Source organism: Mus musculus, chromosome 7, assembly GCF_000001635.26.
Source record: "Mus musculus strain C57BL/6J chromosome 7, GRCm38.p6 C57BL/6J".
Taxonomy (NCBI): domain Eukaryota; kingdom Metazoa; phylum Chordata; class Mammalia; order Rodentia; family Muridae; genus Mus; species Mus musculus.
Window position 1 is genome coordinate 13,337,653 of NC_000073.6, and position 26,645 is coordinate 13,364,297.

At 41.3% G+C, this 26,645-nt stretch overlaps 1 protein-coding gene across 5 annotated transcripts in view; it reads left to right on the forward strand.

The window, feature by feature from the left end:
* The window catches only part of Pla2g4c (phospholipase A2, group IVC (cytosolic, calcium-independent)), a 49,168-nt gene extending 26,146 nt beyond the window's left edge, over positions 1–23,022 (forward strand). For 2 of the 5 annotated variants that reach the window (XM_011250511.3, XM_017322149.1), the window contains exons 6-17: positions 85–205; positions 1,949–2,089; positions 2,961–3,014; positions 4,739–4,780; positions 5,721–5,864; positions 6,239–6,388; positions 6,785–6,880; positions 8,345–8,499; positions 10,562–10,733; positions 18,524–18,674; positions 19,374–19,500; positions 21,533–23,022. In XM_011250511.3, coding sequence (XP_011248813.1) covers positions 85–205; positions 1,949–2,089; positions 2,961–3,014; positions 4,739–4,780; positions 5,721–5,864; positions 6,239–6,388; positions 6,785–6,880; positions 8,345–8,499; positions 10,562–10,733; positions 18,524–18,674; positions 19,374–19,491 — 1,344 coding nt within the window. In that variant the 3' untranslated portion in view covers positions 19,492–19,500; positions 21,533–23,022. The remainder of the gene's footprint in view (positions 1–84; positions 206–1,948; positions 2,090–2,960; positions 3,015–4,738; positions 4,781–5,720; positions 5,865–6,238; positions 6,389–6,784; positions 6,881–8,344; positions 8,500–10,561; positions 10,734–18,523; positions 18,675–19,373; positions 19,501–21,532) is intronic. The other 3 variants (NM_001168504.1, NM_001004762.3, XM_006539805.3) reach the window with 2 other exon arrangements.
* The last annotated feature ends 3,623 nt before the right edge of the window (positions 23,023–26,645 follow it).

Below are 26,645 nucleotides of genomic sequence, written 5' to 3' on the forward strand. Positions count from 1 at the left end.
CCCATTTTGGAGAGACACAACCATATTCTTCTAAACCATGTGCTTCTACCCTGTTCAATATGGGTGATGCTTTTTTCTCCAAAGCTTCAGGATTCGAATTTGTCCAGTCTAAAGAAGCAAGTGGAAGAAGGAGTGCTGCCCTATCCCATCTTTGCAGCCATTGATGAGGACCTTCTGGCTGATTGGAGGGAGAGGAAAACTCAGAGTAAGCAAAAAATTAGAGGGAATGGGAGGTAGCAAGGGAATGAAAGGCACTAAGCAGGGAATATATATATGGATAAGTAGAAATTATGGATGTTTCCCCTAGACTGCCTTTTGGGAGACCCAGAAGCAAAGGACTCATGGAAAGGGGGCTTTCAGGATAGGATGCTCAAATCATACAAGAGTAAACAGTAGTCTCAAAAACCACCAGAGGGCAGGTACTTGTTTTGCATGATAAAGGAAGCCGTAAAATGGGCTAGGTGAGAGATCCAGGTTAGAAATGCAGTCCCATGACTCTTTAGTACTTACCTGTCATCATCTCAATGGTTCCAATAACTACCCTAGTGCTGGTGGCTTTCCTAGTGTTTCAATCCACAGTCTTTGTCCTGGGATCAATAACTTTTCGTCTTATTTACTTAATATAAAATGCCTTTATTTGTTTGATGAGTATGTCCTTGTTGCTCTGTATCTATCAGGCAGGGTTCTGGGTGCTCACTCACTTTAGCATCCTAAAGCTGAGAAGTTCCTGGGGCTATTGCCCCATTTCTCTCCTCCCAGTGTGGGTCCTTGATAATGTAGTGAAAAGCAACCTAGGAAGCAAAGGGTTCATTTGGCTTCTAGGTCCAGGTTATGGCCCATTATTAAAGGGAAGTCACGTCAGGAACTCAACATCCACAGTCAAGAGCATTTAACTTGTGTATTCTGGGCTGGCTTTCCTTCCATTCATACTGATTTTGCCAAGGAATGAGTGACACTTACAATGGGCTGGGTGTTTCCATATCAGAAATCAAGAAATGCTCCCACAGACATGCCCATAAACTAACCTGATCTATTAGTCATTAAAAATCTTTTAGCAGGAATTCTGGGCTGTGTCAGGTTTAAGGTTGAAACTCATCAGCATAGTCCTTGTATGGTTTTTCCACTTAAATAGGTAGGGCTAACCTTCTCTTTTCATAGACCCTCTCCCAGCAGTCCAGGGGTAAGGTTAATTTGGTCTTAACATCTGTCACTCCATTAATTATCAGGGTACTTTTGACTAATTTGGATAGCTAACCAGGATATTCCTTCCACTCTATCTACTCTAATGTGTCTCTCCTGAGCTATGTACTCATTTGGAGAGGGTAGTCTTTCCTCATAGAGGAAGACAGTTATTTAGTCAAGAATATATAAATATCTACACTTTCTCCAAACATCCTCTCAAGACCAATGAGACCTTTGGTCATCATAGACTCAATTCTCCACATTGCAACTACTGTCTTTCCCACAACCCCAAGAACATCTTGGACCAAGTATCAGCACCTCTCTTGAAGGCTCTTGTAATTAGTTCCTCATTGGTCTTCCTGTTCCATGTCATCTCCTTCTTCAGTAGCTACCTGGAAGAAGGAAATTTCTAGAACAAACATGGTCATGTGATTTTCCTTCTTACAATAAATAGTTCATAGCCCATCCATTCCACAGTGTCCCAGATAACCCTCATGTCATAGTGTGTCTAGAGTCTTCATTATTACCATGTTCCAGAGTTGCAGCTGTTATGAAGAGGAAGAAAAAGGAGGATATGAGGGCTTAAGTTTGGGGCAGTAATAGAAACAGAAACAATGACTCATTTCCATCTGAATAGGCTCTCAGACACATGTGGAAGGATCCCCAATAATTTGAGATCAGTTGGCCCATTGCCATATGGATCCCCCACACCCAGCACTTGTTTCCAGCTCAGAGCTTGTAGTTTTCCTTCGTTTTGCCTCCCTAGATTCCTGGTTTGAATTCACTCCTCATCATGCTGGCTACCCTGCACTTGGGGCTTATGTCCCCATCACAGAGTTTGGAAGCAGATTTGAGAATGGGAAACTGGTTAAATCTGAGCCTGAGAGAGATTTGACTTTCCTGAGAGGTAAGTAAGGGATCAGGTAAAATTCAGTGGAGGTGAGAAGTGGATATTGGACAAGAATGACCTCCCAGAGATTCTACCTCTACTCTACTCCTTCATTGCTAGAAGAGAAGGAGAAGTATCTGGGCTTCCAGAGGAACCCTTTAAGCGTCTCTCAGGAACCCCCTTACCTGACAGACACCTGGCACCTTACTAAATGCTCAAAGGAGATGGCTGATTCCAGGGTTACAGCTTCCGAGAAACAGATTTAGAATGTGTCTATGGGAGTTGCATGCAATTCACATCTAAAACACTAGTCCAGTGACTAGCACGTGCTAGGATTTCAAGTAGAGTTATATATCCATTCATTTAGAAAAAAAAATTTGCTGTTCTTTGAGACTGGGTCTTAGATATTCCATTTTGATCTTGAACTAAAACTGTGTGACTGATGCTAGTCTTGAACTTTTATTTCTTCTGAATCCATCTTTCAATTACTAGGACTATAGGTGTGTACCACCATGACCAGTTGTCCTATAATTTTGTGATATATTATGAAGACCATCATGGATGCTTAGTTCTGCATAGATAGAAACAAAACTGGTATTTTTCAACTGAAAATGGCACTTTCATTACCTAATAACTGAAGTAGGGTCTTTTGTTGCTTTTTATATATTTACAGTTTGGCTATAACTCCTCTGTCTCCCATTTCCAAGGTTTTCACCGCTGTGCTACCCTTGTGTTGAGACTAGAACTGCTAACCCCCTTGACTGTTGTCCACGTTTCAGGGCTGCCTCTGTCTACTACAGGAAACAGGGTTGAAATGTAATAATACAACCCTATCGGTTCACTTCAATTACAAGAAGTCTTAGCTTTTTTTTCTCTCTCTTCTTTACAGGTTTATGGGGAAGTGCTTTTGCTGATATTAAAGAAATTAAGAATTATATTTTGAGTGAGTATTTGAGGGGATTCCAGGGACCAATCCTAGAGATATCTCTTTTAAAGAAAGAGATACCTTTAATCTCAACATTTGGGAGGCAGTGGCAGGAGTTCTATGTGAGTTTGAGGCCAACCTAATCTGCATAGGGAATTCCAGGACAGCCAGGACTACATAAAAAGACTTTGTCCAAACAAAACAAAACAAAACAACAACAAAACCACAAACAAACAAACAAAACCAACCCCAAAACATTTTTTTATACGTGTGTGGGTGTTTTGTCTGCATATATGTCTATGTACCACAGGTGTGCCTTGTGGCTGTAGAGGCCAGAAGAGAGCATCAGATTCTCTGGAATTGGAGTTAAACTTGTTTTGAACCGCCATAGGGCTGCTAGGAATTGAACCTATATCATTTGGAAGTGAACCATCTCTTCAGTCTCCAACTTGAGCTTTTTTTTTGATAGTGACTGTGTCATGAGAATACTAAGTTCCTTCCCTGCTCTCACTATCCTGTGAGCACTGATGTAGGAAGAATGAATGGCAGTTTGTGCCTGGAGCCACATCATAGCTCTGATCAGTATGGTATATGCTTTGGCTAACCAAATGCTCTTTGACACAATGCCTCCTATAATGGAGACAATAGTATCTCCAGCCTCATGTGTTAGAGATGAGAATTTTAAATGACCTAATGTGTAAGGTTCTTAGAGCAGAGCCGGGACCATAGTAATCATGTTTGACTAATTTATAATAGCAGTCATGTAACCAGACAGAATGAATCTGCATTTTGGTGAGTGTGAAGACAAAACCTACAGCCAAGAGGTGAAACAGTAGATGAGAGAGGCCTTACCTATTACCAGTATGGGCAAGTAGAGTCAGGCTTTGACTGCAAAGTGATGTCCTTTTCCAACAAAGGAAGTATGAGCACTTATTTGGAGAGGTTGTGAGTATTTATTTGGGAAATCATTTTAGAATTGGCACATTTTTGGGCACATGTAATTTAAAATGTAGAGCTGAAGTGGTGGCTTAGTGGTTAAATCATTTGCCATGTAAGCATGAGGGCATGGCAGCCTGCCTGAAAATCCAGCCTTAGATTACAGAGGCATGGGAATTCCTAGATCAAACTAGGAACTAATGTAGCCAAATTGGTTCACTCTGGGTTTGATTGAGAGACCCTGCGTTGATGAATAATGTGGAAAGCAGTAGAAGATAATTCCCAGCATAAACAGTGAGCCTCCACATACAGAGTTGGAAGGTAGGCATGGAGTTAGGTCTTGAGATTCAATATCAGCAAAGCTTCAGTGTATTGTGGCCAGTCTTACAAAGGAATAGCCATAGAGAAACTTGCCTTTGTTACACTCAATGTGGGACTGGTAGTGTACACCTGTGATCCCAGCACTTGGGAGATGGAAGCAGGAAGATTAGAAGTTCAAGTTCATCTTCATTTATGTAGTGAGTTTGAGACCAGTCCAGTCAATATGATGCGCTGGGGATGGGGAGGAGGTATGGAATGTGGAACAGTCAGAGGGTGAACGTGTGGTGGTGGTGTGGATAAAATATGGAGTATTAAAAAATAAATTAAGAACACACACACACACACACACACACACACACACACACACACACACACACCCCAAAGACATATGTGGTGTTTAAAAAAAAAAGAAAAAAAAACATTCAACATCATAGCCAGTGTCTGTATTGTACAGATAAACATTCTGCATTTTTAACCTCTTACAGACTACTTCAGGAACCCCTTTGGAAAATTGAAGTTTATAGAAGGTAAGCACCCTGGTTATGGTGAATCACAGATAAGGACATGGATAAGAAGTTGCATGAGCCAGCCATAGGTCTCAAAATGTCATGGTTATGCTCACTGTCACCTTATGAATTGCTGTTTTTACCTCAACTGCTCAGTGTGCTATGAGTGTGAGTGTGAGTGTGTTGTGTGTATGTGTGTGCCTGTATTTTTGTGGGTAGATGTGATGCATGTATATATGCACATGTGTAGAGGCCTGAAGATGATATCTGGTGCCTTCTTCTATCACTCTACCTTATGTGAACAGGGAGTTTATTAATAGGGCAGACTGACTGTCCCAGAAGCCTTCAGGATGTTCCTGTGTTCACCATCATTGCTAGGATTACAGTTGTATGCCACTTTAGTAGATATTGGAGATCTGAACTCAGAGCCTAATGTTTGAGTAGCATGTAGAATTAATAAACTTCATATTCACACAAGGTAGAGAAAGTGATAGAAAAAGGGTCTCCACACATGTACACACACACACACACACACACACACACACACAGATGGAGCCATTGCCCTAGCCCCATCATAGAATTTTTGACAGATGAGGCCACTGAGGATCCTGGGCTGACAGATAAACCTGAACTGGAAAGGGTGTTTGTGTGTGTGTGTGTGTGTGTGTGTGTGTTCCTTAATGTTCCAGGAACCTGTAATGGGGGAGGGAAAGAAGCCCTATCTTGAGTGTTCATGTGTCACATTGAATGAGGGAGGTAGGCTTCTGTATATGCTAGTTGGCAGTGGGCCTGGGAGGACCATTCAGGTTGTAAGGAATTGCTAGTGGGAGCCTTTGCAAGTAAAACACATGGAAGCTGGGCTCTGTACAACAGCAATATCTGGAAAGTCAATGATGGTAGTGCCACTGGTGGCATTTTTATTTCTTTCTTTTTTTTTTTTTTTGGCATTTTTATTTCTTAGGACCAGTGACATACTCAGAAGCACCAAGGATGAATGTGGATGCAATGCTCTTGGATTTAGTGATGGCTTATTTCACAGATATGAATGACCCCAGCATCAAGGATAAGCTCTGTGCCCTTCAGCAGGCTCTGGGTACTGAGACAGGTTTGTGCATGAGGACACACTTGCAAATTCCTGTGAGGATGCTAAGGGGGGTGGAGGGCATAAGGAAAGGGTGGAGGGCATTCAAGGACAAAGAGGCAGGTAGCCTGCATGGAGATGTGGCCTTCTTTTCTCCTTCACTGCCCCTTCTACAATTGAATGTGTATACCAGTGATCCCTGATGCCCTGATACGTCCTGAGTTTTCATAGGCTTCCCTAAATGATGGCATGTTTTTTTTTTTCCTCAGAGAAAATTGCTCTATGACATAGCATGTGCCAGGTTACCACAAGAGATAAGATAGCCAAACAGTGGCTGTCAGCAAGGGGTAGGTACATGTCTGTCCTGAGCAGGTAATCACATGGGTTTCTTGGGGCAGATGAATTTGGCATAGAGATGGCTGAGATCATCCAGAATTGGAATGAGACCTCCGCAGAGAAGAAGGAGCAGTTTCTCGACCATCTGTTGGATCGCTTCAAGAAGACACAAGAAGACACCACCACATACAGTTTGATGAACTGGAACACGGGTAAATGCCAGCACCATCAGACCCCTCCTCTCTTGTCCCCACTGGTGTCCATTACATTTTCTTACCCCTGTGACAAAGTACATGGCAGAAGCAACTTAGATTGTTTTATTTTGACTCACAGTTTGAGGACATATTGTTTGCTCTAGCAGAAGGAGTGTGAGGAAGCAGAGGTGGGGCAGGCAGACAGAGACACAATAGAGAGAATGCCTGTCTTTGGATTGTATCTTTGGATTGTGTCTTTGGATTGTGTCTTTGGATTGTATCTGTGGGTCTTCCACACTTAATTTCAACTCTGTCACTACGAAGGTCATTGCTTCACTATAGGACTTTAGAGGAGTGACAGCATGTGCCATCCCATGATGCTTACTCTGTACCTTTTGATTTCTGTGTCTCCAGGTCTAGTTTGGGACCGTTGCGTTTTTGTGAATGAAACTCGCAAGTGTGTCTCCAAATGGCAGTGGGGAACTGTTTACAACTTCCTCTATAAACACGGTGAGAATGCTCCTCTTTTCATGTTTCTAATCTCTCATGGGGCTAGAGTAGGCTGTGGAGAACATGGGGTGATCTCAGCTCATCCTTTTCCTGGAAGTGCAGAAGTGGGCATGGTGCTCACTGGACAGAGTGGTGGAACTTCCCCATGGTAGTGGTTCACAGTGAGAGACATGCAGTCTTTCCAGTATCAATAGAAGGCATGGCAAGGTTCTTGAAATGTTGGTGTTTTCTTCCAACTATGAAAAGATTTAGACATCCACCATAGTTTTTCCTTTCATGATCTGACATCCTTCATTCGTATAGAATAGACATGGGCCTGTGGGATACTCTAAGGCTGCTTTATAGATTTAACCACTTCTGTCTTCTTGTTGTACGGATGTCCTCTCTCCAGGCTATACCAATCCCCAAACATTTAAAGTTCATCCACCACTCTTTTTTGATAACACTGCCTACCATGAACATCTTTGTATGTCTTGTTGCCTTTGTAGTTTAGGAAAAGGTAAGTTACCTAGAAAGATGAGTTCTAAAATGTGGTAAGCTTGGTCAGCACCATTCATGCCTTGAGAAGTCACATCACTCTGTTTTCAATGGTTATAGCAAAATACCCCAGGCTGGATACTTTATAAAGAAAAGGTTTATTTAACTCATAACACTAGAAGATATGATGGCCCCCATCTATTCACCCTCTGATTAGAGTACTACTTGTAACATAATGTGATGGAGCAGCCACATGTACAAGGGACTTAGTCATAGGTGGGTGGGACTAATGGAATAAATAATTCGCTCTCATTTTTTTTTTATGGTTTTAGAGCTTTATTGTAGAAAGGCATGGAGAAAGAAGGTAGAAAGAGGGAGAGAGGCTGTCCATGGCCATGTGGAGAGTGGGGGAAGGGAGAGAGACAGACAGAGAGAGAGAGAGAGAGAGAGAGAGAGAGAGAGAGAGAGAGACAGAGAGAGAGAGAGAGAGAGAGACAGAGAGAGAGAGAGAGAGAGAGAGAGAGAGAGAGAGGAGGGACAGAGAGAGAGAGAGAGAGGAGGGACAGAGAGAGAGAGAGGAGGGACAGAGAGAGAGAGAGAGAGGAGGGACAGAGAGAGAGAGAGGAGGGACAGAGAGGAGAGTAAGAAAGGTGAGAGCTTAAAAACCTTTTTTTTTTTTTTTAATGAATTTGTTCTTTCCAGAGCTTATTCAATGCAACACAAATTGCTTCTAAGCCTGGTGCTTCCACCTTCCACTAAGCCCCTTCTCTTAAAGATTCCTCCATCTCCACACTTCACACTGCTGACCAAGCTTCCAGTGCACGAATCTCTGAGGAGCACACTCAAACCATGTCTAGACAGTGGCAGAAGTGAACTCTAGCTGGACATGAGTCTCTGCTCACCTTTCTGAGACAACAGCTCTGTATAAACTGCTTTCTATACCTACATTCTGGCTGTAGATTAGACAAGTTCTTCTCCTGTATCTAGGTAAAATTGCAGATGAGACCATGTGCAGCCGAGAGCTTCTCCATCTGGTGGATGCTGGTTTTGCCATCAACACTCCCTATCCACTTGTTCTGCCTCCTGTGCGTGAAACTCACCTCATCCTCTCATTTGACTTCAGTGCTGGGGACCCACTAGAGGTAATTGAAGAGAAACTTTTATGTATTTGAGATGGCCTTGCGCAGCGATGGGGCTGTGCAGGAAGAAACTTAGGGTCTGGCTATGAAGTGGGTATTGGGCAGTTGTGGTCTCAGGGCACTATGGCATGCATGGATCCCCTAACATCATGCATGGATATACATGAGTATCATATATTTAAAAACCTGTAAGATTTTTGCAGGCTGGCAAGATGACTCAGCTGGTAAAGGTACTTGTTCAATCCTCTAGATAGACTCATGTGGTGGATGTCAGAAATTGTCTTCTGATGACACACACATACACACACACTAAATAAATGCATTTAGTATATAACTATATACTATATATAATTATATAATTCCATTTCTGTTATTCATATATATATATATATATATATATATATATATATATATGGTTAGAGCTAGTTATCCACACTAACATAATAGACATTTCTTATGAAATGCATACAAAAACTTAAAATTGTATTTATATTTGATCAATCTCAGATCATCAGGCTTGGTGGCAAATGTCTATAGCTGCTTACCCATATTGCTGTAGGGTAAAGATTTATATTTTACATTTATGTTTCTCTTGGGCTGACTGCTATTGCTAGATTTGAAGTATACCTTAGAAGCCCATGTTTTCAGAACGTGGTCCTTTGATGTAGAGGTTGGGAGTGTTAGAACACCAAGGAGATGCAACTAGTGCAGTGGTCCTCACCCTTCCTAATGCTGTGACCCTTTAATACACCTCATGTTGTGGTGACCCCCAACCACAACATTATTTTTGTTGCTACTTCATAAGTGTAATTATGTTACTGTTGTGAATAGAATATAAATATTGTATTTTCCAATAGTCTTAGGTTTCCCTTGTGAAAAGGTCATTCAATTCTCAAAGGGGTCGAGTCTCACAGATTGAGAGCCACTGGTCTTTTGGGCGGTCTCTAGTTTATTGGGCTTATTCTCTCAAAGGACAGCAAAATACTTTTTCCTTCTGTTCCCTGACATTAGCCATTTTGCTCTGTCATACACTTCCACTACATGGCCAACTGATCAGAATCTGAAAGCTTTTCCTTTTTTCTCTGTAAGCCGATTGTCTTTGGTGTATGTCTTGGGTATTCCGTACAGCAGTGGAAAGCTGACTTACTTCCATTGTAAGAATCATGAAAAGGAATTTCATGGCTGACTTTCCATTTCTGTTATTCCATACTGGAAACTGGCTTTGTCACCATTTAACTCTCCCATTGAGGGAGATGTGAAACAGTCTCTCAGAGAGGAAATGAGATTGGCTGGTTGTGATCATGTGACCCATAGCCAAACATTCTATGGAATTGTGGAAGAGTTGGGGGAAGGATCGAAGGATAGATATTTCACAGGAAGCCAAACATAGCCAAGTAACCTGGACCTTTGGGGGCTCCCAGAGACTGAACCACCAATCAAAGAGTGAACATAGACTGGACTTAGAACCCTCTCTAGCCATCCCCTTACATATGTAGCAGATGTGGAGCTTGGTTTTCATGTTGCTCTCCCAACAACTGGAGCAGGGGCTGTCTCTGAATTTGTTACCTGCTGTGGAACCCGTTCTTATAACCGAGTCCCCTTGTCTGGGCTCAGTGAGAGACAATACCTGTATTCCTGCAGTGACTTGATGTGCAGGGTGTGTGTGTGTGTGTGTGTGTGTGTGTGTGTATGTTTGTGTAATACTCAGGAGGTGCTCCCCCTTCTCAGAGGAGAATGGGGAAAGGAAGTGTGAGATGGACTGGGGTTTCTGATATTGGGATGTAAAGTGAATAAATAAATTAATTAATAAAAAATAGGAGTCTCTCAGGGAGGAAATAAGATTGACTGATTCTGAATATTTATGGGTATCCCCTCATCTGAGCACGTTGACCTTTTTACAGACCCCAAAGTTATTCTCAACCCTTGCAAAAACTATTCACTAGCCCTGATTGAATACAAGATGTCCTCTGTACAAACCAAACCCACTAACAATCATGCACTGTACTCCTGAGGCCTTTGCTGAGATTTCAGTGTGTCTCAAGGCCACTTATTTTCCCCTTCTCAGACCATCAGGGCCACAGCAGACTACTGCCAACGCCATGAAATCCCCTTTCCTGAGGTGAGCGAGGATCAGCTGAAGGAATGGGCCAAAGCCCCAGCAAGCTGCTATGTCCTCAGAGGGGAAACAGGACCTGTTGTCATGCACTTTACTCTGTTCAACAAAGACAACTGTGGAGGTAGGTGTGTGAGCAAAACAGGGTAAGGAGTCACAGGACTGGGCTGGCAGTGCTATATCTTAGGGACACTTGATCCCCATTTCAACATCTGAAGCTCAAAAGAATGATTAGGAAGCCTCATTCTGTCTATCCTGTGGCCTCTAAAAGGGTGTCATATTTTAGTTTCTGTTTAGGACATTTCTTCCTGTTGTCTCTTTTTATGGGGACATTCATTTCCTAGCCAGATGTCTTGTTTCTTTCACCTGTCCATACACATTCGTTATACAGTCCTAGATGGACAATTGTAGGTGTGGCTCAGCATGTACCATGGTGATCCTGTTAGTCTCAGCCCTGCTATATGTACCAGACTGGGCTCTCTGCACCTCTCTACCACTCTGCCTTCTGAGTGGGGTTCCTTATAAGGGATATAGTATAAAGCCTGTCTTTTTTCTTTCTATAAATAGGGACTCACTATTATCACCCAAGGTAACTTTGAACTCAGGATCCCATTTCCTCAACTTTCTTTTTTATCATCATTATTATCCTTTAATTTTTTTTTTTTACAGTCCAGTCATTATCCCTCTCCCAATCTACCCTGTGACTGTTCCTCATCCCATTCCTCCTCCCCCATCTCCTAGAGGATATCCCCCCTCCCCTAAACCTCCCCACTCCCTGGTGCCTCGAGTCTCTTGAGGGTTAGGTGCACTCTCTCTCACTGAGGCCAGACCAGGCAGTCAGTCTGCTGTATATGTGTTGGGGACCTCAGACCAGCTCATGTATGCTGCCTGGTTCGTGCCTCAGTATCTGAGAGATCTCTGGGGTTGAGACTGCTGGTCTTCCTATGGGGTTGCCCTCCTCCTCCTCATCTTTTTCCAGCTTTTTCCTAATTCAACCCCAGGGGTCCCTGGCTTCTGTCCATTGGTTGGGTGTAAGTATCTACATCTGACTTTCAGCTGTTTGATGGGCCTCTCAGAGGGCAGTCATAGCATTAGTAATAGTGTCAAGCCTTGGAGCCTCCCCTTCAGCTGGATTCCAATTTGTGACAGTCACTGAACCTCTTTTCCCTCAGTCTCTTCTACATTTTTGTCCCTGCAGTTCTTTTAGATAGGAACAATTCTGGGTCAGAGTTTTTGACTGTGGGATGGCCACCCCATCTCTCTACTTGATGCCCTGTCTTTCTCTTGGAGGTGGAGTTTACAAGTTCCCTCTCCCTACTGTAGGGAATTTCATTTAAGATCCCTCCCTTTGAGTCCTGAACGTATCTCACCTCCAAGGTCTCTGGTACATTCTGGAGAGTCCTCCCACCTCTTTCCTCCTGAGGATGCCTCTTTCATTCTTTCTTCTGGCCCTCAGGGCTTCACTCCTTTTTTCTCCTGACCCCCCCCCCCCAATATCATGTTCCCCCTTCCCCTTTCCTCTTTTCTCCAGGTCTTTCCCTTCCTCTGCCCCCTGGAATTGGTTTCTTCTTCTATCCAAGTGGGATTGAAGCATCCTCACTTGGGCCCTTTGAATTGTTAAACTTCTTGAGTTCTGTGGATTTTATCCTGGGCATTCTATACTTTTTTGACTAATATCGACTTATAATTGAGTATATACCATGCATGTCCTTTTGGGTCTTGATGATATTTTCTAGTTCCATCTGTTTGCCTGCAAAAGTCATGATGTCCTCATTCCTTTTTTTTTTTTTTATATTTTTTATTATTACGTATTTTCCTCAATTACATTTAGAATGCTATTCCAAAAGTCCCCACTTCCCTACCCACCCATTCCCATTTTTTGGCTCTGGCATTCCCCTGTACTAGGACATATAAAGTTTGCGTGTCCAATGGTAGTATTCCATTGTCTAAATGAACCACATTTTCTGTATCCATTCTTCCTTTGGGGGCATCTGGGGTTTTTTCCAGTTTCTGGCTGTCATAACTAAGACTACTATGAACATAGTGGAACACATACCCCTGTGGCATGGTGGGGCATCTTTTGGCTATCCAGAGTGGTTGTCCAAGTTTGCAGTCCCACTAGCAATGGAAGAGTGTTCCTCTTTCTCCACATCCTCACCAGCATTTTCTGTCACCAGAGCTTTTGCTCTTAGCCATTTTTATTGGTGTAAGGTAGAAACTCAGGGTTGTTTTGATATGCATTTCCCTGATGACTAAGGACTTTGAACATTTCTTTAAGTGCTTCAGAGTCATTCAAAATTTCTCTGTTGTGAATTCTCTATTTAATTCTATACCCCCTTTTTTGATTGGTTTGTTTGATTTTTTGGAGGCTACCTTTTTTAATTCTTTATATATTTTAGATATTAGCCCTATATCGGATGTGGGGTTAGTGAAGATTATTTCCCAATCTGAAGGTTGCCTATTTGCCCTATTGACTGTATCCTTTGCTGTACAGAAGCTTTTCAGTTTTATGAGGTCCCGTTTATCAATGCTGGATCTTAGAGAGTGAGCCATTAGAGTTTTGTTTAAGAAATCTCCTCTTCCCCCAGACCCCGCCCCACTGCCCCTAGCCGATGAGATTGAGGTTCTTTCCCACTTTCTCTTCTATTAGATTTAGTATGTCTGGTTTTATGTTGAGGTCCTTGATCCACTTGGACTTGAGTTTTGTGCAAGGTGACAAATATGTATCTATTTTCATTTTTCCACATACAGACCGCCAGTTAGTCCAGCACCACTTATTGAAGATGCTTTCTTTTTTCCATTGTATATTTTTGGCTTCTTTATCAAAGATCAAGTGTCCTTAAGTGTGTGGTTTTATTTCATGGTCTTAAATTTTATTCCATTGAGCAACCTGTCTGTCTCTCTACCAATACCATGCTCTGTACTATAGCTTGAGGTCAGGGGTGGTAATTTCCCAGAAACTCTTTTTTTTTCCTTTTCTTTTATTGTTAAGAATTGTTTTTGCTATACTGAACTTTTTGCTTTTACTGATGGATTTTAGAATTGCTCTTTCTATGTCTTTGAAGTATTATGTTGGAATTTTAATGGAGATTGTGTTGAATTTGTAGATTGCTTTTGGTGGGATGGCCATTTTCACTATGTTAATTCTATTCAATCCATGAGCATGGGCAGATCTCTCCATTTTTTGAGGTCTTCTTCAGTTTGTCTCATGGGAGAATTGACGTTCTTTTTTTTTTTTTTTAATGAAGGGTGTTGGTTCCCTATTTTCTTTCTCAGCTTATTTATCATTTATATACAGGAAGGCTACTGATTTATTTGAGTTAATTTTATATCCATCCACTTTGCTGAAGTTGTTTATCAGCTGTAGAAGTTCTCTAGTAGAATTTTTGGGGTGGTTCATATATACTATCATATCATCTACAAATAGTGATACCCTGACTTCTTCTTTGCCAATTTTTATCTACTTGATCTCCTTTTTTTTTATTTATTATTGCTCTAGCTAGAACTTTGAGTACTATATTGAATAAATAGGGAGAAAGTGGACATCTTTGTCTTGTCCTTGATTTTAGTGGGATTGCTTCAAGTATCTCTTTGTTTAGTTTGATATTGGCTGTTGGTTTACTGTATATTACTTTTATTATGTTTAGATATGGGACTTGAGTTTCTGTTCTTTCTACTACTTTTAACATGAATGGATGTTGTATTTTGTCAAATGCCCTTTCAGCATCTAATGAGATGGTCATGTAATTTTTTCTTTGAATTTGTTTTTATAATGGATTATGTTAATGGATTTTCATATATTGAACCCACCTTGCATCCCTGGGATGAAGCTTATTTGATCATGGTGAATAATGATTTTCATATATTCTTAGATTTGGTTTGCTAGAATTTTATTGAGTATTTTTGCATTGATATTCATAAGCAAAATTTGTCTGAAGTTCTGTCTTTTTGTTGAGTCCTTATGTGGTTTAGGTATGAGAGTAATTGTGGCTTCATAGAATGAATTTGATAGTGTTCCTTGTGTTTCTATTTTATGGAATAGTTTGAGGAATGTTGGTATTAGCTCTTCTTGCAGGTCTGGTAGAATTCTGCCCTAAAGCCATCTGGCTGGGAGTTTTTTTTATTTACTTCTATTTCCTTGGGGGATATGGGCCCGTTCAGATAGTTTACCTGTTCTTGATTTAACGTTAGTATGTGGTATCTGTCTAGAAAATCATCCATTTCATCTAGATTTTCTGGTTTTGTTGAGTATAGGCGTTTGTAGTTAGGATCTGATTTTTTGAATTTCTCCAATTTTTGTTGTTATGTCTCCCATTTCATTTCTGATTTTGTTAATTTGGATTCTGTCTCTGGGCCCTCAAGTTAGTTTGGCTAGGGGATTATCTATCTTGTTGATTTTCTCAAAGAACCAACTTTTGGTTTTATTGATTTTTTTTTTTTTAAATTGTTCTCTTTGTTTCTATTTGGTTGATTTCTGCCCTGAGTGTGACTGTTTTCTGCCTTCCACTCCTCTTGGGTGTGTTTGCTTCTTTTTTTCAAAATCTCTCAGGTGTGTGTTAAGTAGCTAGTATTGGATCTCTCCAATTTCTTTACCAGGGCACTTAGTGCTAAGAATTTTCCTCTTAGCACTGCTTTCATCGTGTCCCATAAGTTTGGATATGCTGTTTCATCATTTTCATTGAATTGCAAGAAGTCTTTAATTTCTTTCTTTATTTCTTCCCTGACCTAGTTATCACTGAGTAGAGAGTTGTTCAGTTTCCATGAGTATGTGGGTTTTCTGTTGTTTTTGTTGTTATTGAAGTCTAGCCTTAATCTGTGGTGATCTGATAGGATGCATGGAATTATTTCAATCTTCTTATATCATTTGAGGCTTGTTTGTGACCTATTATATGGTCAGCTTTGGAGAAGGTTCCATGAGGTGCTGAGAAGGTATATTCTTTTATTTTAGGTTGAAATGTTCCGTATATAGCTGTTCAATCCATTTGGTTCATAACTTGTATTAGTTTCACTGTGTCCCTGTTTAGTTTCTGTTTCAATGACCTGTCCATTAGTGAGAGTGAAGTGTTCCCACTATAGTGAAGTTTCCCACTATTATTGTGTGGGGTTCAATGTGTGTTTTGAGCTTTAGTGAATTTTCTTTTGTGCATGTTGGTGCCCTTGCACTTAGGACATATATGTTCAGAATTGAGACTTTCTCTTGCTGGATTTTTCCTTTGATGAACATGAAATGTCCTTCCTCATTTCACTTGATAACTTTCATTGAAAGTCTATTTTATTAGCTATGAGGATGGCAACTTCCGCTTGTTTCTTGGGGATTATTTGCTTAGAAGACTTTTTTTCCAGCCTTTTACTCCGAGGAAGTGTCTGCCTTTGTTATTGAGTTGTGTTTATTGTATGCAGCAAAATTCTGGATCCTGATTGCATACCCAGTCTGTTAGCTTATGTCTTCTTATTGGGGATTTGAGTCTGTTGATATTGAGAGATACTAGAGACAGATGATTGTTAGTTCTGTTATGTTTGTTCTTACATGTGGCGTTATGTGCCTGTGATTCCCTTTGGCTTTGTTGTGAGATGATTAGTATCTTGTTTTTCCTTTGGTATAGGTACCCTTCTTGTGTTGGAGTTTTCCTTGTGGTATCCTCTGTAGGGCTGGATTATTAAAAAGATACCGTTTAAGTTTGGTTTTGTCCTGGAATATTTTGGTTTCTCAATTTATGTTGATTGAGAGTTTTGCTGGGTATAGTATCCTTGGCTGGCATTTGTATTCTCTTAGGGTCTACATGACCTCTGTCCAGGCTCTTCTGGCTTTTAGTGTCTGTGTTGAGAAGGCTGGTGTAATTCTGATAGGTCTGCCTTTATATGTTATGTGGCCTTTTCCCCATACATTTTTAAATATTCTTTCTTTGTTCTGTGCATTTAGTGTTTTGATTATTATGTAATGAGAGGATTTTCTTTTCTGGTTGAATCTATTTGGTGTTCTGTAGGCTTCATGTACCTTTATGGCCATCTCATTTTTTAGGTTGGCAAAGTTTTCTTCTATGATTTTGTTGAAGATGTTCTTCATTCCTTTGAGCTGGGAATATTTGCTCTCCTCTATTCCTATTGTTCTTAGATTTGGTCTTTTTATTGTGTCCTGGATTTATTGGATGTTTTCAGTTAGGAGTTTTTTATGTTTTGAATTTTCTTTGACAGTTGTTTCAATCTCTTCTAAGGTATCTTCTACATCTGAGATTCTCTCTTCTATCTCTTGTATTCTGTTAGTGATGCTTACATTTGTAATTCCTGACCTCTTTCCTAGGTTTTCCATTTCCAGGTTTGCCTCCCTTTGTGTTTTCTTTATTGTTTCTACTTCCTCTTTTAGGTCCTGAACTGATTTGTTCAATTTCTTTATGTGTTTAATTGTGTTTTCCTGTATTTCTTTAAGGGATTTATTTGTTTCCTCTTTAAGGGCTTCTACCTATTTACCTGTGTTTTCCTGTATTTCTTTCAGTGAGTTATTTATCTCATCCTTAAAGAAATCTATTATTCTCATGAGATAGAATTTTAGGTCAGCTTCCTGTTTTTCAGGTATGTTGGTGTATACAGAGCTTGCTGTGGTAGGAGAACTGCAGGTTCTGATGATGCCAAAGTATATTGGCTTCTGTTGCTTATGGTTTCACGATTGCCCTTTGCCATCTGTTTATCTCTGGTGTTAGCTGGTCTGGGTGTCTCTGTCTGGAGCCTTCTTCCTGTGTCCCCTGGTTTCTTCAGGTCTCCTTGAAGGCCTGTGGCCCTGGCTGTAGCAGACCTCATGTGAGTCCTTCAGAATGTAGGGTCTTAAGAGGGGCATGCATGCCAGTGACTTATTACCTTAGCTACAGAAGATCTCCTGTGAAGCCTTCAGACTGGTGCCTTTAAAGGAGCTGACAAGCTGGGGACCTTCCCTGGTGGAAGGTGCAGGCCAGAAATTTCTCAACTTTATAAGTACTGAGATTACAGCCATGAGTCACATATGGTTTTACCTGTTTCTTTCTACTGTCCCTTTTTTTGTTTTGTTTTGTTTTAAAGTTATTTTTAAAATTATTTTTAGTTTTGTGTGTTTGTGTTGGTCTGTTTGTGCATGTGAGTATAGATGCTCAGAGGACAGAGGCATTGGATCCTGTTGAGCTGGAATTATAGATGGTTATGAATCACCTGGCACTGTTGCTAGGAACCAAAGTTCAGTCTTCTGAAGGAGCAGCATGAATTTTGCTAAGCCATTTCCAAGCCCTTATTCATTTTATTGTTAAGACAGAATCTCACTATACAGCTTAGCCTCAGCTCAAACTCACAATCCTCTTTCTTTGGTCTTCGAGTGTTATGATAGGTGTGCACCACCAAGCCCAGCTAGCATATCTGCTCTCTTCCTTTTATTTTTTAAAAGATGTTTTATTTTTATTTTATGTGTACGGGTATATTGTCTGCATGTATGTTTGCTTACAATGTGCATGCTTCATACCCAATGTTGCCAGAAGAGGGCAGCAGATCCTTTAGAACTGGAGTTACAGATGGTTGCGAGCCACCATGTGGGTGCTGCAAACAGAGTCCATGTCTTCTGGAAGAGTAGCTTTTATGGCTAACTGTTGAGCTATTTTTTCTGCATTCTTTTGTACTTTTTAAAACAAATATTCATTATTCACCTGTATCAGCTATAGCTCCAGATAATACAGGTTAATGTGGAAAAGGAGACATTCTCTTTTCTTTGTGAAGGGATGAAGAACAGATAGTAAAACATATGCTTCATTTCCTAAAGAAGTGTAAAACAGTACCTCTTTATTTATAGCAGCCATATGGTGGGCCAGCTGGATTTGGGGTACAGAAATACTTTACCATCCCTGGACATAAATTGAAACAATCTTAATTTGACATGTTTTTCTTGGTTTGGTTCTATTTCAGATGATATTGAGACATGGAGAAAAAAATATGGGACAGTAAAACTATCTGACTCATACACACCAGACCTGGTGAGAGATTTGCTGAGGGTATCCAAGGAGAATGTGAAGAAAAACAAAATTAATATCCTCAGTGAGATGAGGAAAGTGGCTGGGTGAGTGTCAGGCTACAGCTGATTTGACTTCTGAGTTGGATCTAGTTTCAGAGCTAAGTTTCAGTAATCCGGTGTGAGAGTTGTGGGTATGGTTGTCAATTGATGTCTACCTCAGTGAGTGGCAGAGGGTTTGCCTTAAGCATATACCCCCTGCCTGGACTGGAGGGTGGTATCTAAGTGATAGAACTCTTGTCTAGAATCCCCAGTCAAGTGTTGGGGATATGGCTCAGTGATAGAAGCTGTGCCTAGAATCCCCCAGTGACAGGCTGGGGACTCGGCTCAATTGTAGATTCCCTGCCTAAAGCCCTGCAGTGAGTGATTAGGGGTGTGGCTCAATGATAGAGTACTTATTTAGTATATCTGAGACTGTGGCCTTCATCCTCTGTCCTAAGAATAAAAAATTATGTGAAGAGAGAAACCACTCTTCCCACATAGCTTGCATCTGTGTAGGGGAGAAAGCAGTGAGTAGTGCTGAAGTGAGTGTCTTCCAGAGGCAGAAAGTTGCATGGACTAGGTTGCTATGGATGTTGAGACTGCCCAGGGGGCCAGGTTACTGAGGATTTTCCAATAACCCAAGAGTATTCACTGAGTGGCCACCCCATCACAGCCCTTGAAAACTGACAGCAAGTCCTCACTCATTGCTGGTCCCACGAATGCCTATCACATGACATTCAGAGCTGCTTTTCATTCCACTCTCAGGAATCCTGGGAACATCCCAAGAGTGAACAAGGAGGCCTGCTTGGGAGACAGAGTGAAGGATCCCCAAGGCTCTCAGACTGTGGAGTTTAAGAAATCCCACAACATATCTAAGGATTAAGGATCCTTTGTAAGTTCCATCTTTGTTTTGTCCTACTATATCCGGACCCAAAACTTCCCCATATCCTATATGTGATCAGTGGGTGTCCTGTAGAAGCTTCTAGTTCAGAGTCAAGGCTTAGTGTGTGATGGCAGATCAGATTGATTTAGCCTGAAGCGTCCAGTTTCGAGATAAAGCTTAATGTGTAATGGCAGATCAGATGGATATAGTTAGAAGCTTTCAGTTCAGAGCCAAGGCTTAGTGTATGTCTTAGTTAGGGTTTTATTGCTGTGAACAGATACCATGACCAAGGCAAGTCTTATAAGGACAACCTTTAATTGGTGTTGGCTTAAAGGTTCAGAGGTTCAGTCCATTATCATCAAGGCAGGAACATGGTGGCATCCAGGCAGGCATGATGCAGGAGAAGCTGAGAGTTCTACATCTTCATCTGAAGGCTGCTAGCAGAATTCTAACTTCAGGCAGCTAGGAGTAGAGTCTTAAAGCCCATGCCTTCAGTAACACACATACTCCAACAAGGCCACACCTCCAAATAGGGCCAATCCCTGGGCCAAGCATATACAAACTATCACAGTATGTGATGGCAGATGGGATTGATGTAGCTAGAAGCTTCCAGTTCAGAGCCAAGGCTTAGTTTGTGATGGCAGATCAGATTGATGCAGTCAGTTTGAGCCTCAGCTTCTCCTTTGTAAAGATTTCACAGCATGTGTGCTTATAGTAGGTTAAGATAAGTTTGTAATGATCTTAATTTTAAAGTTTGATTTGTTTATTTCATATGCATAAGTATTTTCCCATGCATATATGCATGTGTGCCATGTGCGCTGCAGAAGCTCAGGAGGGCCTTAGATTTCCTTTGAACTAGAGTTACAGATGGCTGTGAGCTGCTATGTGTGTGCTGAGAATCAAACCTGGGTCCTCTGCAAATGCATCAAGTGCTCTTTTCATACAAGTATATGATGTATTTAATTCATATTTAGTCTGAAAAACACCCTCTAATTCTTCACAGATACCTCAAGATTCTCCTCCAGACGTCACGTCATTTTTTTTTATAATATCCCACAGAGTTCATTTGGTGCTCCCAATATTCATGTGGGTATGGGGGTTGTCCATTAGAGTTTGGTCTGTAGACCTCCCAGGATGATATCCCATAAGAAAATAGACTCTTTCCTGAGAAGTTATCAATTTGTAAATAGCTCCTCCTGTGGGGGAGGGGGTGTGATTAGCTGCTCCTTCCCAGCCCAACAGGGCTGTTGACTGGCTTTATCTTGTGCAGGTAACCCCAAATGCTGTGAGTTCATGATTGTAGTAGCAGTACTGTCCAAAATGAGCTTATATTTTGAGGACCAGCTCCTTCTCTCAGACTCTTGCGGTTTTCTCTAACCTGGAAGGAGTTGTCACTGTTGTGATAGTGGGACCCTCTTTGCCACTGTGGGCAGCATGTTACATGTCAGTGCTGAATGTAGTTTCTCACAGCTGCCTTTGCTCACAGGCAGTGAACTTGATTTTCTTGTTACCAAGAACTTAAAATGCTGAGCTGGGTGAATCAGGGTTGCAGAGCACAAGGAAAGAGTCTATGGTATCATATAAAGAATTCTATATAATAGGGAACCATATGCAAAGAACTGGAGTAGAATGACTTTACCTGTTAAATAAGCAGGAAGAAAGATGTTATTGATGGCTCAGTGTGAAGAAACATGGAATGAAATATGATGTGAATTCTGACAGGTCTAATATTTGATGTAATAGTTAATTCCTTGCTTGGATTAAAGCAGTTGACCTGGATTTAAACAGTTGCCCCTAGACTTGACATCATTAGGTAAACAAATACTTGCACAATAAGCATAGTTAATGGGAATGCCCCTTAAGCCATGGAGGTGGAATTAGAGCTAGGTTTTTTTTTTTTTTTTTTTTTTTTTGTGGAAGAAGTAACTTTCCATCATAGCCATGTCATGGTATATAGATGGCTACAGATCTTCTAGTCGTCTCCCACAGGCGAGGCTACCTGCATAGATCAATAGTGACACCTGTAACTCCTTTTTTCCAGGCACTACTTGGAGAGTTGGCATCTATTAGTGGACTCACCACCTGTGCTCTCTCCAAAGTCCACCGTAAGCTGTCTCTTTGTGAAGAAGAACTGCAGTTTTCAGGGTACTGTGGGCCTACTGCTTTACCAGGGCCCAAGTGTCAACCTGGCCTGATGTTCTCTGCCACTCATAAAATTGCATTTGCCTTAGCTATTACCATTGAGCAAGTCTCCAGAGACCTAGATGGTGTCTTTGATAGCATTATTTAGGGCACTGGGTCACCAGAGCTAAAAGAGGCAAAGTATGTTCTTCAGATACCTCAGGGGACCCTAAAGCTAGAGCACAACTCCTTGATCATCAAAGCCACCCTGTCCAACATCCATGTGGCTAAAATGAATGTAGTGATTGAGACCAAAGCCTCATAAATTTTTCTCTCATTCTTTATCTGCTCATTTTATACACCCAGTCTTACTAAGTTCTTTTTTTTTTTTTCTATAAAAGGATAGACCTTAGCTCAAATCATGACCCATCACTTCAGAGCAATTAAAAAAACCCAGACAACTCTGAGAAGACATGTTCTGTATATGCTTGCGTATCTGCTGCCTTAGTGCCTCCTTCCTGCTTGCCTACTTCCTCTCCTTTCCATCCCTTCCACCTGTAACTCTTCTCTGATTTGGATTCCACAATCTTCTCATTGTAATATCACAGGCAAGTTCCTTCACATGAATTCCTTTAATCATCTATGGAATAAATGTGCATTGTGGTTGTGCCCTGGTCTTAAGACCTTTGGCCTGCTCTGGTACAAAGAAAGTTTGCAAGAGGCATTACTCATTTTTCCCCAAGCCAATGCTGGTTTCTTTTTATTAAAAATTACTAATTTTTCAATGGCATTCAAGATTATGGGATTCATCATGGCATTTTATACACATACGAATAGTTTGTTAATTTGTTTCCCATTGTTTCCTTTTAGCCTTCCTTCTTTCTTATGTGGGTCTTCTTCCTCCCTTCAAATATTTTCCTCCTGCTCTTGTATGTATGCACAAATATGTATTTTAAGTTCAGCATGTAAAAGAAGACATGCAATATTTTTCCTTTTTTTATCTCTCAATTTTCCTCTTGCCCTCCATCTCTTAGGATTCCTTCCTTCCAGCAAATTGTCCCCCTTGTACTTTCATAACTTATATAATACATTGAGATGGATAAGAGAAAGATAGGTCAAAAGGTTAAAAATAGGTGAGAGATAGAAGGTAATTAGATAAGATACATAGTTAGTAGATTGATGATAGCTATAAGGTGGATAGATAAGATAGATGATTAATTGATTACAGAAGGAATATAATAGGTTGATAGCTAGGTAGCTATTATTGTTATGAAGGAGAACATGATACTTGTCTTTTGGGGGCTGATTTCTTTTGTTTAACATGATGGGTTCCAGATCTGTCCATTTTTCTACAAACAATGTAATTTTCCTCTTCCCAATGACTCAATAAACATAAAAGACTTCTGGGTATTGAATTATTTATTTCTCCCAAAATGTTGATGCTGTAACCTTATGTGCATATATATATGACCTTAAAAGGAAAGGAGGACTTTACAGATGTGGAGAAAAAAATGAATGACATGATTGGGAGTACGTGCTCATACTGGCTAGTTTTGTGTCAACTTGACACAAGCTGGAGTTATCACAGAGAAAGGAGCTTCAGTTGGGGAAATGCCTCCAAAAGATCCAGCTGTAAGGCATTTTCTGAATTAGTGATCAAGAGGGAAAGGCCCCTTGTGGGTGGGACCATCTCTGGGCTGGTAGTCTTGGGTTCTATAAGAGAGCAGGCTGAGCAAGCCAGGGGAGGCAAGCCAGTAAAGAACATCTCTCCATGGCTTCTGCATCAGCTACTGCTTTCTAACATGCTTAAGTTCCAGTCCTGACTTCCTTGGTGATGAACAGCAGTGTGGAAGTGTAAGCTGAATAAACCCTTTTCTCCTCAACTTGCTTCCTAGTCATGATGTTTGTGCAGGAATAGAAACCTTGACTAAGACAGTGCTCATCTCTGTTTTTCTCACATAAAGAGGACTTGGACATGTAGACAGATGTACACACCGGTAATGGGCTATGAGATCATGAAGGGAGAGGTTACAATGATGCCCACTGAGACAAGGGACACCAAAAGATCGTCAGTGAATAATCATTTGGTGAAATTCTGACCTCTGAGGTAAAAGGGTCTAGGCCCAGAATCCTGCATTACACTGGGCCACATCTTGGTATCCAAGTTCATTGAAGCCCTGTTTGACTTTTCCCTCTACCTGGTAATAACTGGTAAGGCTAACAGTTTACACAAAGACATTGCTTACTCAGTGTAAGGTAGGTTGTAAGTGAAATATACCCTGAGACAGATACTATTATCTTCAATTTACAAATGATAACCTCAAGGCCTTGGCTAGTTAAGTGTTTTCTGGAGAAATTAACAGGAAGTAACAATACCCATCTGTAGGCAATGATCTTGAGACCCTGGCAAGTTAAGTAATTGGTGTTATTGTTTTTTATTTTTTATTTTTGCAGAAATTGATAAGAGTAAAGCCCTTGTCTACAGGCAATAGCCAGTGACTCTGGTAAGTTAAGTAGCCATTTCCCTGAGAAATTAACAAAGAGTAGCACAAGACATTACAGCGTACTTATGTCAGTGCTGCATGTTTAGCTAAGGAGGAGAGAGGAAGAGAAAACAGGAGAGGAAATGAACAGGAGAGATTGGAGCAATGGGATGAGAGGCAGGTTTAGTGTTCGGCTGAGTCCTGGGGCAGGCTCCACACTTGCCATTTGAACATCACAGTCATTTGCCTACTGTCAAGGTGAGGGATCTGAGCTCAAAGACTGTATTTCATATAGCTGTGACAGAATACCTGACAGAATCAGCTTGGGGAGAGGATTTCCTTTGATCCATTGTTTAAGGATATGAACCCATGGTAGGAAAGGTGTGGTGCTGGGACCCTATCCTAGGGGGCTGGAATTAGCTGTGCAGTTTGTTAATCTTCCCATGAACACAGAGCTAGACTATAAGGGATGGGGGTTTGTAATGTGGAAGGCCCACTCTGGTGGTCTTACAACCTCCAATTAGGTCCCGTTACCTAAAAGTTCCATAGTCTCTTAAAACAGTGGCATCAACTGGGAACCAAATGTTGAAACACATGTGTCTGTGGTGACATTTTGTATGGAAACCATAACAGGCAGGGCTTGGTAGTTTATCTCTGGGTCTCTGGAGTCAGCATTTGGTCTCAGGCCTGCTTTTTCCTCAGTGTTCTATTGACTACAGAACAAAGATTGGAGAAAGAAGAAGGAAGATCATAGAAGCTGGGGGAGGGGGATGGGATGGGGGTTTCCAGAGGGGAAAGCGGGAAAGGGATGATATTTGAAATTAAATAAAACATCCAATAAAATAAAAGGAAAAAGGAAAAAAAGAAAGAAAGAAAGGAGGAAAAGGGCAGATAGAGTGCTCCCAATGGAATGGCTGTGAGGAGCAAGGCATTAAGATTAGAGGGGAAAGGGATAGAGAGGGGGGGGGGGAAGGAAGAGAGAGCATAAGAGAACAAGATGGTATGAAAGATACTTATTGATGGAGGCATCAACAGAGAGGAGGAGGAAGAGAGGAGAGGGCAGAAGGTTAAAGTCAATCTCATAGAGTTGAACCAGAGCTCTCTGTGTGACTCTGAGTTTGGAAGTATAGCCTGACATGCTCAACAATGAGTATGAAATGGATACTGTGACACCCTCTCTCCTACAGTCTGTTGGATGCTAGTAGATCAGGAGTAAGTGGTAGGGCTGGGTGACCACCTCCACTTGTGTAGCTGACACTAAACAAAACAAAAACTAGTAAACATGGGAAGGAGATTGGTAAGGAGTAAAGAGATGGTGTGGTTGGGAAGGAAGCAAGAGAATGGGCAAGAGGGTGTCCAGAACATATTACATACACGTATGGAATTGTCAAAGAACAAAACTTATTATTTTATTTACTTTATATCCCCAATTGCAGCTTCTTCTCCCCTCCCAGTCTCTCTCTCTTACCTCCTTTACCCCCAGTCTTGTCAGAAAAGGAGAGCCCTCCTATGGATATAAACCAGCCTTGACAGAAGAACAAAATGTAGGGCTTTTTTAAAATTTAATTTTACTTGTAATTCATTTTTTACACTCCATATTCCATTCTCTGCCCCTCCCCATCCACCCTCAGACTGCTCCACACCCCACACCTCCTCTCCACCCCACCCCATCTCCACGTGGATGACCCACCACCATCACACCTGACCTATAAACTCCCTGGGGCCTCCAGCCTCTTGAGGGTTAGGTGCTTCATCTCTGAATGAACACAGACCTGGAAGACCTATACTGTATGTATGTTAGGGTCCTCATATCAGCTGGTGTATGCTGTCTGTTTGTTTGGTGGTCCAGTGTTTGAAAGATCTCAGGGGTCCAAATTAATTAAGACTGCTGGTCCTTCTACAGAATCGCCCTTCTTCTCAGCTTCTTTCAGCCTTCCCTAATTCAAGAACAGTTGTCAGCTGCTTCTGTCCATTGGTTGTGTGCAAATAACTGCATCTGACTCTTTCAGCTGCTTGGTACCTCCCCTTGAGCTGGATCCCACTTTGGGCCTATTGCTGGACCTTCTTTTCCTCAGGGTCCTCTCCATTTCCATCCCTGTAATTCTTTCACACAGAAACAGTTGTGATTGTGGGATGGCAACCCCATCCCTCACTTGATGTCCTGTCTTCCTGCTGGAGGTGAGCTCCATAACTTCCCTTTCCCTACTGTTGGGCATTTCATCTAAGGTCCCTCCCTTTGAGTCCTGAGAGCCACTCACCTCCAGGTCTCTGGTGCATTCTGCAGAGTCCCCCCAACTTCCTATTTCCTGAGGTTGTCTATTTTCATTCTTTCTGCTGGCCCTCAGGGCTTCATGCATGTTCTTTGGGTCTAAGTTACCTCACTCAGGATCATATTTTCTAGTTCCATCCATTTGCCTGCAAAACTCAGGATGCCCTCCTTAATAGCTGAGTAGTATTCCATTGTGTAAATAAACCACATTTTCTGTATCCAGTCTTCTGTCATGGGACATCTGGATTGACTGTCTGTATGTAGAAAAATGAAAATAGACC